Genomic DNA, 14,153 nt, shown 5'->3' with positions numbered 1-14,153 from the left:
TGGCTTCCTCCTCTTTGGCAGACGCACCGCTTTACCCATTAAGCGATGCCATTAATATCTGTTGATGTTTCACCTTTAAACTCTGGCTTCCAAATCAGACTCACCTAGAGAACCTTTATTAACGTAGATATTCCCAGACTGAGTATTTTTCTTGAGGTCCTCATTGAAACTAGGCACTTCCTTTTTTAAAAAAATCCCTAAAAAATTCTAATGAGCATTCAGGTTTAAGAACTAATAATCTACATACAATATTGCTATGTAAATAATAAAGACTTTTTTTTAACTTAAGCAATAAGAATAGAATTTAAAATTTCCAACATTACCTGTTTCCCATTATAAAAATTTGAGCAGTCTGCTTCCTTTGTCCCATACCACCAGCGTATACCAGGCATCCTATTTGTTTAATGAAGAAAGATCTCTGTCAGTTTTTCTGAATTTTTAACATCAAAAATCTTTCAACTTTTGGGTAGCAAAAGTTACACATAGTTGAAACCTTTAGGTGTTCACATTACTCACCTCTTCTTTGTAATCTACCACAACTTATTTCAATAGCGACTACCCCCAAAAGGGAAGTGATCTTTATAATTATTGAACCAGCTACTCAGTCATGGTATTTGGTTTATTCAGGGAACTTTTATTTCTTGTAACTGTTTAATGGCTCAAGGCAGTCTTAATTCCACAGTTTTGTTGTTGTTGTTGTTTTTTAAAGAAAAGATTTATTTATTTATGCATGTAGAACTGGGATATAGGCTAGAGGTGCGGGGGCAGTGAGAGGACTCACCAGAGACAGAGCGGGGAGCAGAACAGGCAGAATGATGAGGTACACTGCTGAGGGGAGCAGCGGGTGGGTCAGGAGAGGGCTGCCATGCCATGTATGAAGCTGGGCAGAAGCAGCTGAGGCTGCAGCTGGTTCCTGGTGCTGCACTTTAACCCGTCGTGCCACAAGGGAAGGCCCGATTCCATAGATTAATAGACAGTAACAGTTAGTAAGCAGCTATTATATGGATTCCAGGTCAAGATGACTAGTAGGACAGATGTCTGTTTTACACTATTAATGAGTGATTTAAACCTAATGACATTCCTACAATTTTATATGCTTAATGTACTTCTAAACCGAAATAAGCAGCAATTGGGTTTTAAAACCTTTTAATAGTCTGTAAATCCCTGAATTGACGTTGTTCATAATTTTTTTAAATCTACATTTAAAAATCAGCCATATCTTTCAAGCAGCTGAGTACATGTTTAGTTGAAAATAAATACTCTGGGAAGAGTATGGCAGATTGTCTTAATAAGAAAAAAAAAAAAAGCTTAGGTTTCTATAATTTGTAAGCTAGGGCAATTTGGGCAAGTCTTTCCATGTTTATTGGGGGAGCTACAGGAAATGTCATTTTTGTAGTACAGGTTAATAGAGGCATTTAAAAAAAAAATCTGCAACTCCTGTGTGTTTTCCCTAGCTTCTCTGTTTAGGAACAAGCTCCTCACATCCACCACTTTGCTTATTCTTCCCTTTAGCTCGGGCCAGCCACTTGGCCTGTCCCCTGGGGAGTCCCGGACCCCACTATGCTGCCTTATTTTAATCTCACCCTACTAGCAGTTACCATCCTAACAGCCTACCCTGTTCTTTTCCTACAATCCAATTAAACGGTGTTCTCTTTGGTCACTTCTTCCTTTGACCCTTGTTTTCCTCTTAGTTGATTAATTACTTTTTTCTGATCTTTTAACAAATATCCTCTTCCTTTGGATGAATGAATGTAACAGAACTTTACTCTTATGATATACTGTTGTAGAAGTTTTACATAATCTGGCGGTTGTGTAACTCTGGCCTTTACTCCCTCAAATCTCTCCCTAAAAATGCACTGGGTCTCTTTTTCTATATTTTTACATTCATGTATTAGATTAACCAAAAAACTTCCACAGACTCAGTCAGCTCCCAGTATAAAAGTATAACTCCTCAAACTTTTGTGGACTGGAACTACTCACTTGTTTCATCTACCTCTGTAAATCCATCCCATAATTGATCTTGTTACAGGGCACCCCAGTGTGAACTGGGCCACCTGTTCTGTGGGGCCTCACCTGCGCGCTTAAAATTCAGTCGTACTGCAGGCACGCACAGAACAGTCGATAATGGGTTTCTTCACAAAAGGGGAAAGGAAAAGGAACAACCCAGGGAAAGAGAGAGATACAATGTACCTGGAATATCTTACCTGCTGGGTAAGAGCTCTGGTAACTAACTGAAAGCCCCAAGTCACACCGTCCGAGCGCCGTTTCCCAAGCGAGAGAGCGCTGTAGGAAACAATGCCCTATTTATCCCCGAAAGTCCCAGAATTTCTGCTTAGCTCTTCCCTTGGGTCTTCACAGTTCTCTCCCTGGTACTGCTGGGAGTTGTAGTTTTAGTCACTGGAGTAGGGGAGCAGAGTCCAGAAAGCTGGAGTAGGGGGTGGAGTCCACAGAACCTCTGCAGAGTTACTTTCGGACATCCTTCCCATTAACAATCTTATTAAGAGTTACTAAAATATTTTATCAATTTATAACCTGCTCAACAGACCTACTACTTAAGCTATCACTCCTAATGCCCAATTTCAAGTTCTAGGTCGCCACTTTTCAAACCCTCAATACCTGGTGACATGAACTTACAAACACTATTTCCCATAATTCCCAGTCCAAATGTGTTATAGTCCATTGATCTTCTTGTTTCTTTTACCCAAAATATCCTCCCTTTAACTTTCTTTTTACTTTCCTAAGTGTCTGTCACCCTTGAAGTCATAGATTCCCACCACCTGGTTAAGCTTCACCTGAGTAGGCAGTCCACACTGACTTCATTTCTAGGCAATTCTAGTTTACTCATCTTTTTTACTGGACCAACCAATATAGAAACTTTTGGTTTTTATATTACCATTTCCTAACTAGAGGAGTGTTTTTGTAATGTGAACACCTTCGTTGTTGAAATAAACCTAAGACGTGATTCAGTAAAGATACTGATGCCAGAACACCAAAATATTGACTCTGAAGCCAAGAAGAAAATACTAAGTTGGAGAGCCTTTAACTTGGAATTTTATGTCTTTAAAAAAATTTGAAAAATGAATGAATGAAACTCATTCCTATCATGTGAAGTTATAAAAGTTATGTACTTTTTATGCTAGTGCAGATACAGTAGAGGATAGGGCATTCAGCAGCCTCTGATTTATTCTCAAGGTCTCTTCCCAGTTCTCACTATGGGCAAATCACCCACCTGATGGATTTCCCCTTTTGAGTCACATCTCATTTGGTTGCCCAAACCATGCCCATCCTTGTTTCTTTGTCCGTATTACCAATCGCAAATAGTTCTTAGATTTCCTTGGGGCTAAGCATAGTTAGCCCAGAAATTGCATTTTTAGGGCCAACGGCTGCTCTTCTATCCAGTGATGGCAGAGTCTGTATGCTCTGGATGGAGATTTGAGCTCCCCTAAATTCCATGGCTGTGTTCTCTCAACCCTATATATCTAGAAAAATCTTTAAGCCTGCTTCTGAGATGAATATATTAATATCTTGGGTACTGAAGCCAGATACATCTCTAAGTCTTAAAATAGTGGATAGGAGATAAGAAATATAATACCCCCCTCAGTTTAAAGATCACTTGCCTGTACCACCCCACCTTCTAATCACATCCAGTCTAAGTCAGTTCTCTTTGTTTGAAAATTGCTCTGAATTTTCTACCTATCTTTCTGAATGCTTAATATTTACTCAGAATACTACAGCACAGTAGGTATCTATTCTAGTTTGGAGTTGATCAGTTGATCTTTCTCATTACAATGTCAACTCTCTAGAGGAGAGACTGTGGCCCTGGCCATCTCTGCACAGATTAACCTCAAGGAAAAGAAGTCTCAGGGAAGGTTACCTGTGACCACAGAATTAATTGCATGGAGCACACTTGTGTGGCTAACTCCCCAGTATGGCCAACAAACAGGTCAGCAGAGCACAGTGCACTCTATCCTGCAAATAGCTGCAGCCCACTACTTTGTCTCAAGTAGAAACTACAAGAAGCCCCAGGTCCGGTACAAACGTGTACCCCACCCTTTGCATTGGGCACATACTTCAGACTCCAGACCCCAGGCTCCTGCTTCATTTTCTCACGTCTCCGAGTCTCCTGCATTCAGGCGACGGGCAAACATAGCGGTCCACACACCCCTTGGTGGGTTAGCAACAACTTGCAAGTGTGCAAATTTGAAAGTGGCCAAGTGTCTATCTATCTATATATATCTATATCTATATCCGTATATGTACAAACACATATATACAAACACACTGTGTGTGTGTGTGTGTGTATTATATATTTGACCTAGAAATTTTAGTGACAGGGAAGAATCAATAAATAAATGGCTTGATGAAATCCAGGTGGACGCTTAGATAGTTGGGAACATATGCCATTCTGCGTGCTATCCCACAATCGGTGTTCAACAAGCACTTGTTAGATATCACTGGGGAAAGAAAGAAATATCTCCATGGCTTTTGCAATAATTACAACTTCTTTAGATACTAGAAATTCTTTTCCTGACTTTGAGCAGAGCACTCAAAAAAAAAAAAAAAAAGTCTATGTTCTAATGAAAGCAGGCATATCTTCATAACCAGAACAAGCTTTTACAACATTTTTCTTACATATTTAAAAAATGAGTGGTCCTCTCTGGTGGGGTAGGAATTAAAGTCTCAATGCTATCAAGCTATCTCCAGCCACTGCAGGCTGAATTCTATCCCTGGTCAGGGATGGCATAGCAGACATCTCCTGTCTTCCCTGCTGATCCCCTCAGCAGTGTATTTAAGTAGGTCTGCCTGTTCTGCCTCCTCACTCCTTCTGGTGAATCATCTCACCCCTTGAACCTCCGGTGTACACCCAGTTCTTCTATGTATAATTTTTTAAAAAATTAATAAAATTAAATGAATTGATTATGCTTCCCCATTACCAGATGGCAAAAGGTGGTTTCTTGGAGCGCAGACCAGCTTGGGTTCTTCAGGGTGAAATAAGGAATCCCAGCACCTCGCCCAGACTTTGGGCATGGCTTTGTTTGTTTGTTTGTTTGTTTGTTTGTTTGTTTGTTCGTTCGCCCCTGCCTTTGGCATGGCAGAGTTGGGGAAGAAAGTGACTATAAAGACTAGCTACGGGAAAGGAAGTTCAACTCAGAAACGTGCAAAGTCGCGCGATTTTTTTTTTTTTTTTTTTTTTTTTGAAGAGAGGCAGAGATGAAAAGCAGGAAAAATGGAGGGAAGGAACTGTTGGGTGACCAATAAAAAAAAAAGGCAGAAGGAAGGAAAAGAGTGCTACAAGGTTTGCTGTTTCTCTAGCTCTTCTCTCTTGCTCCAGAAACTAGAAAAAGTTGGCAAGCTCAGCCTTCCGGATGGGCCAGGAGGCTCTTCCTTTTCGGATCCTCACCGTCAGGCGCGCTTTCGCCCTTCAGATCCCCCCACTGAGTGGTAGCCCGGTCCCTAGCGGATGGAGCGCGGGCCAGAGCCGGGCTTGCGGGGCCCTGTCTGGGGGGCCAGGACCCCGCAGCGCTCTCGGGGTCTGCGCCCTCCTCTCGCTTCTCCTCTCTCTGTCAGAGCCTCCTTCCCTCAGCCTTTCTCACCCGGGAAAGGAAAAGTGAAAGATCAAACCTCTTAACCGGCCTACCCCGCCCCCTCTTCCTGGGGGTGCCAAAGTAGAAAGAACCGTTTAGTGATTCACTGGAGAGGAAAGAGGGAGGAGGTAGCAAATAACTCCGAGCGCCAAAACTAAGTAAGTTCCTGACAAGGCGCACGCAGCTTACACCGCCTTCACCGGGGCGCTAACACCCCAGGGACCGAGAGAGCTGGACGTGCAGTGCCGCCGGCCCCCAGGCAGGGACCACCACCGGTCCTGCACCGCGTGCAGCCTCCGGAGAAGGAATCCTGCCGGCAGCTCCTTAGAGAAGGGTGGTTAGTGGGGGAAGAGCTCAGGAAACTGGATTTTTCTCTCCCTCACACAGCCGCCTGCTGACTGTTGGCGAGATTGGCAAACGCCCGGACGGAGAGCGGGATAAATAGCAGTGAGCAGTGAGGCCTGGAAAAGTGGAGAAGTGGTCAAGAAGTTGGCCCACTATGCCTAAAAGCGCTGCGCAGCGGCTCAGCTTCCCAGGGCTTTCCAGGTGAGGGGACTGTTGCAGCGACTGTGGGCACCCGGCTGCCATCGGGCTTCTGTTGGAGAGAAACTGGCTCCCCAAAGTCGAGGGTGCTCTGCCCACAAAAAGTTCCAGTTCAAGGAGTTTCTCAAGTCTTTCCTTAATTTTTCTTATTGCTGAAAACTTTTGGGTGGAGGCGTTAAGATTTTTTTTTTTTTTTGACACTTCTGGGGAACAGGAGGAAAAGGAGAAAGTGAAATTTGATGGAAAAGAGCAACAACGCCTCGCTTTCCATTCAGACTTATTCCCAGAAGATTGAGGTTGTTGGTACTGGTGATAGCTGAGGGGGAGGACATTTTTGCAGTAGAGACCCCCACCTCCTTGAGTCCGCCCCTCCCGCGTGCATGTGTGGGCCGACAGCAGTGCTGTGTGCACGCTTCTGCACCTGCACGCTCAGTGGGGACCCAGTGAATGGCCCCCAGGTGCTGTGCGAGGCCACCGCCTCACCCACCTGGTCAGGCCTGGCTCTCCCCAGGAAGGATGCTAGCCATGGGAGTCCTGGCCAGCTTCTGGATTCTCAGCCTCCTCACCTACGGTTACCTGTCCTGGGGCCAAGCCTTGGAGGGCGAGGAGGAAGCGGCCTTTGGACCTCAAGCTGGAGAGAGACCAGAGCCAAGCGCAGCTGCCACCTCCCAGCCCCATCTCATTTTCATCCTCGCAGATGATCAGGGGTTTAGAGATGTGGGATACCATGGATCAGAGATCAGGACACCCACTCTTGACAAACTGGCTGCCGAAGGAGTTAAACTGGAGAATTACTACGTCCAGCCTATTTGCACCCCATCCAGGAGTCAATTTATTACTGGAAAGTAAGTACTGCTCTTCCATGTGTTTATTCCTTGAAGAAATCTTAAGTGTTTAAGAACTAGCTCTTGATTCAAGAGAGAAACAAAAAATTGTGGAAATGAATGGATGACTGGAATAGGGTATTGAGTTTTAATAAGTACTGATAGGTAATGTCATTAAATGGTCCTGTCACCAGTCTAGTCCTGTTTTGCCTGATCTTGGAGCTTGCTATGACGTGCATTTGAATTTTCAAATGAGATAAGGACTTGTAAGCTCTGTATTAACCTACCAGAGGTCTCTAGAGGTCGTCACCTTTTACCAATCTATTTTGACTTTGGGGCATGAAAGTCTCTGAAAAGGACAGACCGGATTTTTCTGTAAATCTCGGTTTGTAAACTGGGGACTTATCAAAGCTACAGGTTATCACAGAGAACAAAGGACCAAGAGAACAAGTAAAAGGCTGTGTTAGGTCTGACCAGTTTGGGACCTATGTAGCTGATGTAGCATTTTTTTTTTTTTTTAATGAATCACTGATGAAGTCCTTTTCGCAAAATGCAAGAAATTCTATGGTAAATGCTTAACAGAAGTCAAAGTTTATCTGAAGTTTTCTGCTACTTCTCACATGTCTGGGAATTTTCTAAATAACTCTAAGGAAAAATCAAATTATTTGTTGCATCAACAAAGTATCTGTAATATTATCACTACTTTGCTAAATAGTAATGATAAATAGTAAAATGTTCCTTTAAGATGTTCACTCGTTTTCATAGTTTTACCTTATTCTGCACAATATTAGATACTGTTGTTGATTTAGACTCCAAATTCATGTTGATGTGCAGTGTGAGATAAACTAAGAGATGTGGACAGGATAGGAAGTCTTGGTGGTTTCTTGTATGTATCGAGTGAGTTCAGCTTGAGAGAACCTTACTGCAGTGAAGTTGTTCTTGGAATTGGATCCTCTATGAGTAGCCAGTATCCACTGGAAAAATAAAGACTATTTTGTAGGAATCTCTGTCTTGCCGAGACTTTTGCTTACAGCATGATTTCCACTGCTCAGCAAACTGTCAGAACTTGGCATCACTGCCAAAAAAGAAATAATAAAAAAAAAAACTCATCATTTCCTCTCCTGAGAGAGAAGGAAAAGATTCACTCTGCTTTGGGGTCATTTTAAAGGTAAATTGTAATATCAGAAAGTCAAGGGCGTTTGATAATCCTAAGGGGGCAGATAGTTGGCAGGAAGTAACAAGTCTGTCCAGTGGCCCGGAGGTCGAGTTCTTCATATCCAATCCCAGTCACGCTCGTATTTGTTTATGAAATCAATGTGTCCAAGGCTTATGAGCCCTCTGCAACTAATTTATACAACTGAGATTTTCTCAGATTGTTGCCACTGATTAGCTGAAAGATAGGTTTCTGAGTTATAGGAGTTTGTCTTTCACAGTAGTCCATTTGTTTAAGGCTTTTCACCAAACAGCATTTAGTTCTGACACATAATCTTATACTGATAAACCCTCTAGGTTTTACCTTTCAATCTGTTTCCTTAATGAGTTGAACCAGAATATAACCTGAGACAATTCCTAATTTTTCTCCTATGTCCAAGGTAAAATGTCCTGTTCTTTCAATGTGGTCAAAATCTGATGAAAGTGATTTTCATATTAAAACTTTCTATCCAGGGTAACATGTTGTTTAGCTGTTTCAGAAATATTTCAGTGGCTACTATGATTTGATTTAAATTTTTATGCAAACCAAACATTTCATTCTTTTTAGAAATATGCTGGAACTTTCCTTTAAATGGACATAGATTATAAGAAGGAAAATGATAAGAGAAGACTAATATTGAGGCTAATATTGATTAGTTACTATTAGTAATCAACCCAGAGAATAAGGGCATTCGTATGGGTAGACTATGGGTCCTTTGAAGGTTTAAAAAAACAAACAAACGAAAAAATAAAAACCTAAAGGCACTGAATTATTTTGTGAGATATGGGAAGATTCAAATATCTTTATGTTATAAAGAAACAGTTTAATCACAAAACATGGGGCTATTTTTGATGCTTTTTGCAAAGTTACATCCCTTTGTACTTTGCTGCAGTCAAATGTAAAATTGCTTCCCTGGTACTGTACAAATCTATAACAAATCCATCTGCCTTCAATAATTTATATCATACCCATTTGGCAACATTGGCCATTAACAAGCAATCATACATTGTGTGCAAATCCCTAAATTGGAGTTGTTGTGCATCTAAATAACCATTATCTCTCAACAGTGGTTCTCAAATTTGAGTGCAAAAGAAGAATCACTCAGTATGCTACTCAAAGTGCATATTTCCAGACTGATCAAAGATTCAGCTTCAATTGGTTGGAGATTGAGCTCAGAAATCAATAGTGATTGGCTGATAGTACTATTAATTTAAATTACAAATGTTAGTATTAAATACTAGCATCCGTCAAGCACTGACTGTATCCTCACATAATTAAGACTCACCTCACTTAATCTGCACAACTCTTTGAGATAGTTTTATTGTCATTCCCACTTTAAAGATGTAGCAACAGATCCAAGAGAAATAGAGATGTGGGGTTCTTTTGTGTGTATATACTGAACATGCCAGTGCTGGGTCTTTTTGAAAAGCAGTGACTTGAGCACATTTGTATATGTCTTGGTGAATTATATCAACATTACCTTGGATAGCTATCAAGAAGTGGGCTTGCTGGGACGTGGGGGTACAGACATCCAGTTTTGGTTGGTACTGCCGAACATTCTCGCAAAGTAGATCTACCAGTTTTAACCCTCATTCCCAATGTATGGAGAGTTCTGCTCACTTCACATCCTTATCAACATTTAGTGTTGTCTTTTTCATTTTACTCATTTTGGTCATGGAGTACTGGTAGACCAATATGGCTTAAATTTGTATTTCCCTGATGACTAGTGAAACCGTATCTTTTAATACATTCATCACTATGTGGGTAGACCCCCTTTTAAGAGTAAATTCCCAAATCTTCTTCCTGTCTTCCCATTAGGTAGCTGTTTTTCCTTGATAATTTGTGGAAGTCAATAATGTAGTCTACTCCTTTGTCAGATATTTGTGTTGTGGATGTCTTCCACTCTGCGGCTTACATTTTTACTCTTTTAATAGTGTTTTTTTTTTTTTTTTGAAGATTCACTTATTTATGCTTGCAGATCTAGGGTAAAGGCTAGAGGTGCAGGGGCAGTGAGAGACTTCACCAGAGACAGAGTGGGGAGCAGAACAGGCAGATTGACGAAGTACACTGCTGAGGGGAGCAGCGGGCAGGTCAGGAGAGGTCTGCAATGACATATGGGTCACCTCCCTCACCAGAAATCGAACTGTGCTGCAGTGGCTTTGGAGAGCTTCATAATGCTGTGCTTTAACCTGTTGTGCCACCAGGGAGAGCCCCTAATAGTGTATCTTGATGAACAGAATGTACCAACTTTATTGTAGCCAAATTTATCATCTTTTTTTATGTCCTGTGTATCTTTAAATAAATCAGATAATGACAGTGGTATTTTTCCCATAAAAGTTTTATTGCTTTATTTTTATATTTAGATCTGGAGTTAATTTTCTAGCATGGGATAAGTCTAGGTTCAAGTTTTTTGTTTTTTTTTTTTAATGTGTGTATCCATTTAGCCCACACCATTTATTAAAAAGACCATCTTTCTCCACTGCTAATTCACTTTCTCATAAACCAGGTAAATGCATATATTTGAAGCTGTTTCTAGAGGCTTAGCTATTCCATTAGTCTGTTTCCCTACCCTTGGGCAAATACTACTTTCTCTTAACCACTATAACTTTATGAGAAGTATTGACTTCTGGAATGTAAGACCTCCTACTTATTCTCTAAGACTGTTTCAGCTGTTCTTTAATAGTTCATTCACTTGCAGTGTGAAAGAAAGGAGAATACAGACATACAGATGTGAGGGAGGTAGGAGAGTTGGTTTGGTGAATGTGAGGTAGTTCTGTTCTGCATTTTCCTAAGTGAAATAGCAAATAAAATCACTAGCTGAGAAAGAAGATCTAGATGTTTAAAGACATAGAGAGAAAAGATTCTTCTAGAATAATGAGTGAATAGGGAAATTCTATAAAAGTCCTGACAGCCAGGAGAACCAGGAGATAGCTGGTCATAAATGCGAACAGTGCCACTCATCATGTTTGCTTTCCTTCTGCCATGTTCAGGTGCTTGTACATAGAAGAAGCATCATAGAAGAAGTGGGTTTAACCAGATTTGGTGCTTTGCAAAGTGACTAGAGTGGAATTGTGAATCTGGACTCTAAATCTGGCAGGGGAAGGGCTGGACAATAAAGGGTTTGTGTTCTCTCAGGATCACTTGATTGACAGGTAACACTTCAGCAAACTTAGCAAACTGTAAAGATAGATACTTAGGATCAAAATTTTGTATGTAGTGTGGTTTGGGGAACTGATATGGTGAGATCAAAAAAAGCATGCTGGGAAGTGAGGGAACTTCTGGGAAATTATCAGAAGAGCAAGATATTGTTGTGTCCATTCAGTAAGTATTGAAGTGATTAGGAACAAAGGCTATACAGAGGATATGATGAGCCAGGATTGGGGATCACTTTGAATTGAATTGAAGAGGGGTGGGGCAAGGCCAGAATCAGGTAGTGGACTCTATAAAAAATGATCAAAGGTCTATAGTGTGTTTTTTATTATTTTTTATTATTTTTTTAAGGTTTGTTTATTTATGCACACTAGAACTGGGGTACATGCCAGAGGTTCAGGGGTAAGAGGATTCACCAGAGACAGTGGGGAGCAGAATAGGAAGAGGTACTAAAGCACACTGCTGAGGGGAGCAGTGGGCCGATCAGGTCAGCAGAGGTCTGCTGCGCCATGTGGGTCAGTTCCCTGGCTGGGGATCCAACCCATGCAGCAGTGGCAGCTCATAACTTCATGGTGCTGCACTTTAACCCCTGGGCCACCAGGGAGGGCCCTGCCTTTTTAAAGGAGACAGAAGCCAAAATTGTCTCAAAGTGCTGAGGAAAGCTAGGTAAACACCCACCTTTGCTTCCAGCTCTTTCATAATTGGGTATGAGTGAAAGATCAGCCCGAAGTCAAAAGCAAGGGAGAGCTAGACAGCCATAAGCTGGAGCAAGGAGAGTCCAGGCAAGCGATGAGGTCATGGAGGATTTCTAATGACAGACTTTCAGTCTCCTAGGACAGAGTTTAAAAGGTAGAGGGATTAAATCAGGGTAGAGGATGTACAGAAATATACACATTTCCTCTGCTATGCACATGTATGGATTCCTGTGAATCCTTTCCTCACTCAAAGGGCATAAAGTTAAAAAAAAAATAGCATTTACTACCATGAAAAAATTTCTGAATGTTCCCAGATCCAAAAGATAACCCAGCAGTTCATACTGAATAAAGCATAAACCCTAAAATAACACAATGTAAAAGTAGGAATAATAGGATAAATACACATGCTGTATCATCAGTTATTTAGGAAAAAGGAGCTTGGCTGGGCGGCTCTCGCGCTCATCTCTTGGGGAGCTGCTGCTTAGAATGCCTATGGCAACCTCTCTTCTCATCTTCTGTCTGAAAAGCGGAGAATCTCCTTTCACTTTTGCCTGGAGAGGGGAAAATCCTCTTTGGATTTCTTTCAGTTGGAGAAAACAGATGTTAAGGTAGGTCTTTTGTAAAAAAAAAAAAAAAAATAGCCTAATTCAGACTTCTGAAAACTGGGTGATAGCCATCTGGAGATCGGAGGAATCTGAGTGAAAGCAGACACCTGGGAAGGTTGGCACAATGGTGAACACTCAGACAGGGCTGGCCTTTTTCCTGGACAATTGCTTACAAAACGCTGTTCTATTGCAGCGATAGGCTTTCTGGGGTGGGTTGAACTGGGCCTCTTGACTGGCTATCACCAGCCACTGCAGCACCGTGTGCCCCTCGTTAGGGGCTCGGGGGCAGGAATGGTCCCGGAAGGTAGAGCCATGGCGCCTTCCCTGTGGATAGCAGAGGGATGCAGACAACAGGGACTGTCTACCAGGAACTTGCAGGGCATTATTTCTAGATATGAAATTACCAATGAACTCTTACCCTTGAATTGAAAAACCCTAGAAACATGCAGCAGGCCCTCACTGTCATCTGAGTCAACTTCATTTCCTTCACTGATGGCCATTGACAAGAGACCACATTGCATTTGTTGTCATTGTACATTGCAGCTCCTAAAGTCCCAGTTTTCAGGAACCTACCAAAGCAACATCACTGAATTCTTTCTGTTACTCACTCAGGAGAAAGAGTTGAGGAAGCGGAAAAAAGGTGGATTCGATTACCCCACACAAGCATGTGTGGATCCTCCCATTTCCCCTGGCCTATACCGTTTTGTTCCGATGCCTGAGTTCGACTTTAGAAAAGAAAAAGGGTGGATTTCCAACTCCACATACCCATTTTAAAAAGGATGATTCACAGATAAGACCATTGGACACCCCATGAATGAATCCCTGTTGAGGTAGTTCCATGGACTATTACTGAGCTGTGAAAGAGAGACTCTTGACTTTTGAAACTGTATATATAGATATATACCACATCCACCTAACCCATCCCATTCATCTTTCTTTGTGCAGTTAGGTTATTTCTATAATTTGTGAGTAGGGCTGCAGTAAGCATAGGGGTTTGTATATTGCTTAGTATTAGTACTTCTGCATTCTTTCAATAGATACTTCAAAAAAGAATTGCTGGGTCATCATAGATCTATTTTTAATATTTCAGTAATATCCAAACAGCTTTCCATAGGTACTAGACAAATATACATCTCACCAACAGTCTTTGAGGGATACTTTTCCTACACCTTCTTGCCAACACTTGCTGTTTCTGGTCTTTAAGACAAGGGCTGTTCCCACAGATATGAGCTGGTATCTCACTGTGGTTCTGATTTTTGTTTCCCTGACAATAAGTGACAATGAGCATTTTTTATGTGCAGTTTCCCATCTGTGTATTTTCTTTGAAGAGGTGCCTATTTATTTAAGATTTATGCTCCTTTTTTTTTTAAAGATTTATTTATTTGTGCATACAGAACTGGCCAGAGGCTCAGGGGTGGCGGGAGGCTTCACCAGAGACAGAGTGGGGAGCAGAACAGGCAGATCTAAGAAATACACTGCTGAGGGGAGCAGCGGGCGGGTCAGGAGAGGTCTGCCGCGCCTTGTGGTCACCTCCGGGGCAGGTGGGAATCGAACTCATG

At 41.8% G+C, this 14,153-nt stretch overlaps 1 protein-coding gene across 1 annotated transcript in view; it reads left to right on the top strand.

Moving 5' to 3' along the window:
- The first annotated feature begins 6,575 nt into the window (after window positions 1-6,575).
- ARSJ (arylsulfatase family, member J) overlaps window positions 6,576-14,153 on the top strand; it is a 48,721-nt gene continuing 41,143 nt past the window's right edge. Inside the window, exon 1 of the mRNA XM_004686626.2 lies at window positions 6,576-6,973. Coding sequence (XP_004686683.1) covers window positions 6,576-6,973 — 398 coding nt within the window. The remainder of the gene's footprint in view (window positions 6,974-14,153) is intronic.

The sequence above is a fragment of the Condylura cristata genome, unplaced genomic scaffold (assembly GCF_000260355.1).
Source record: "Condylura cristata isolate star-nosed mole 26May11 unplaced genomic scaffold, ConCri1.0 scaffold00021, whole genome shotgun sequence".
Classification (NCBI taxonomy): domain Eukaryota; kingdom Metazoa; phylum Chordata; class Mammalia; order Eulipotyphla; family Talpidae; genus Condylura; species Condylura cristata.
The sequence above is the reverse complement of the archived record's forward strand: the minus strand, read 5'-3'. Positions and strand labels throughout refer to the sequence as shown.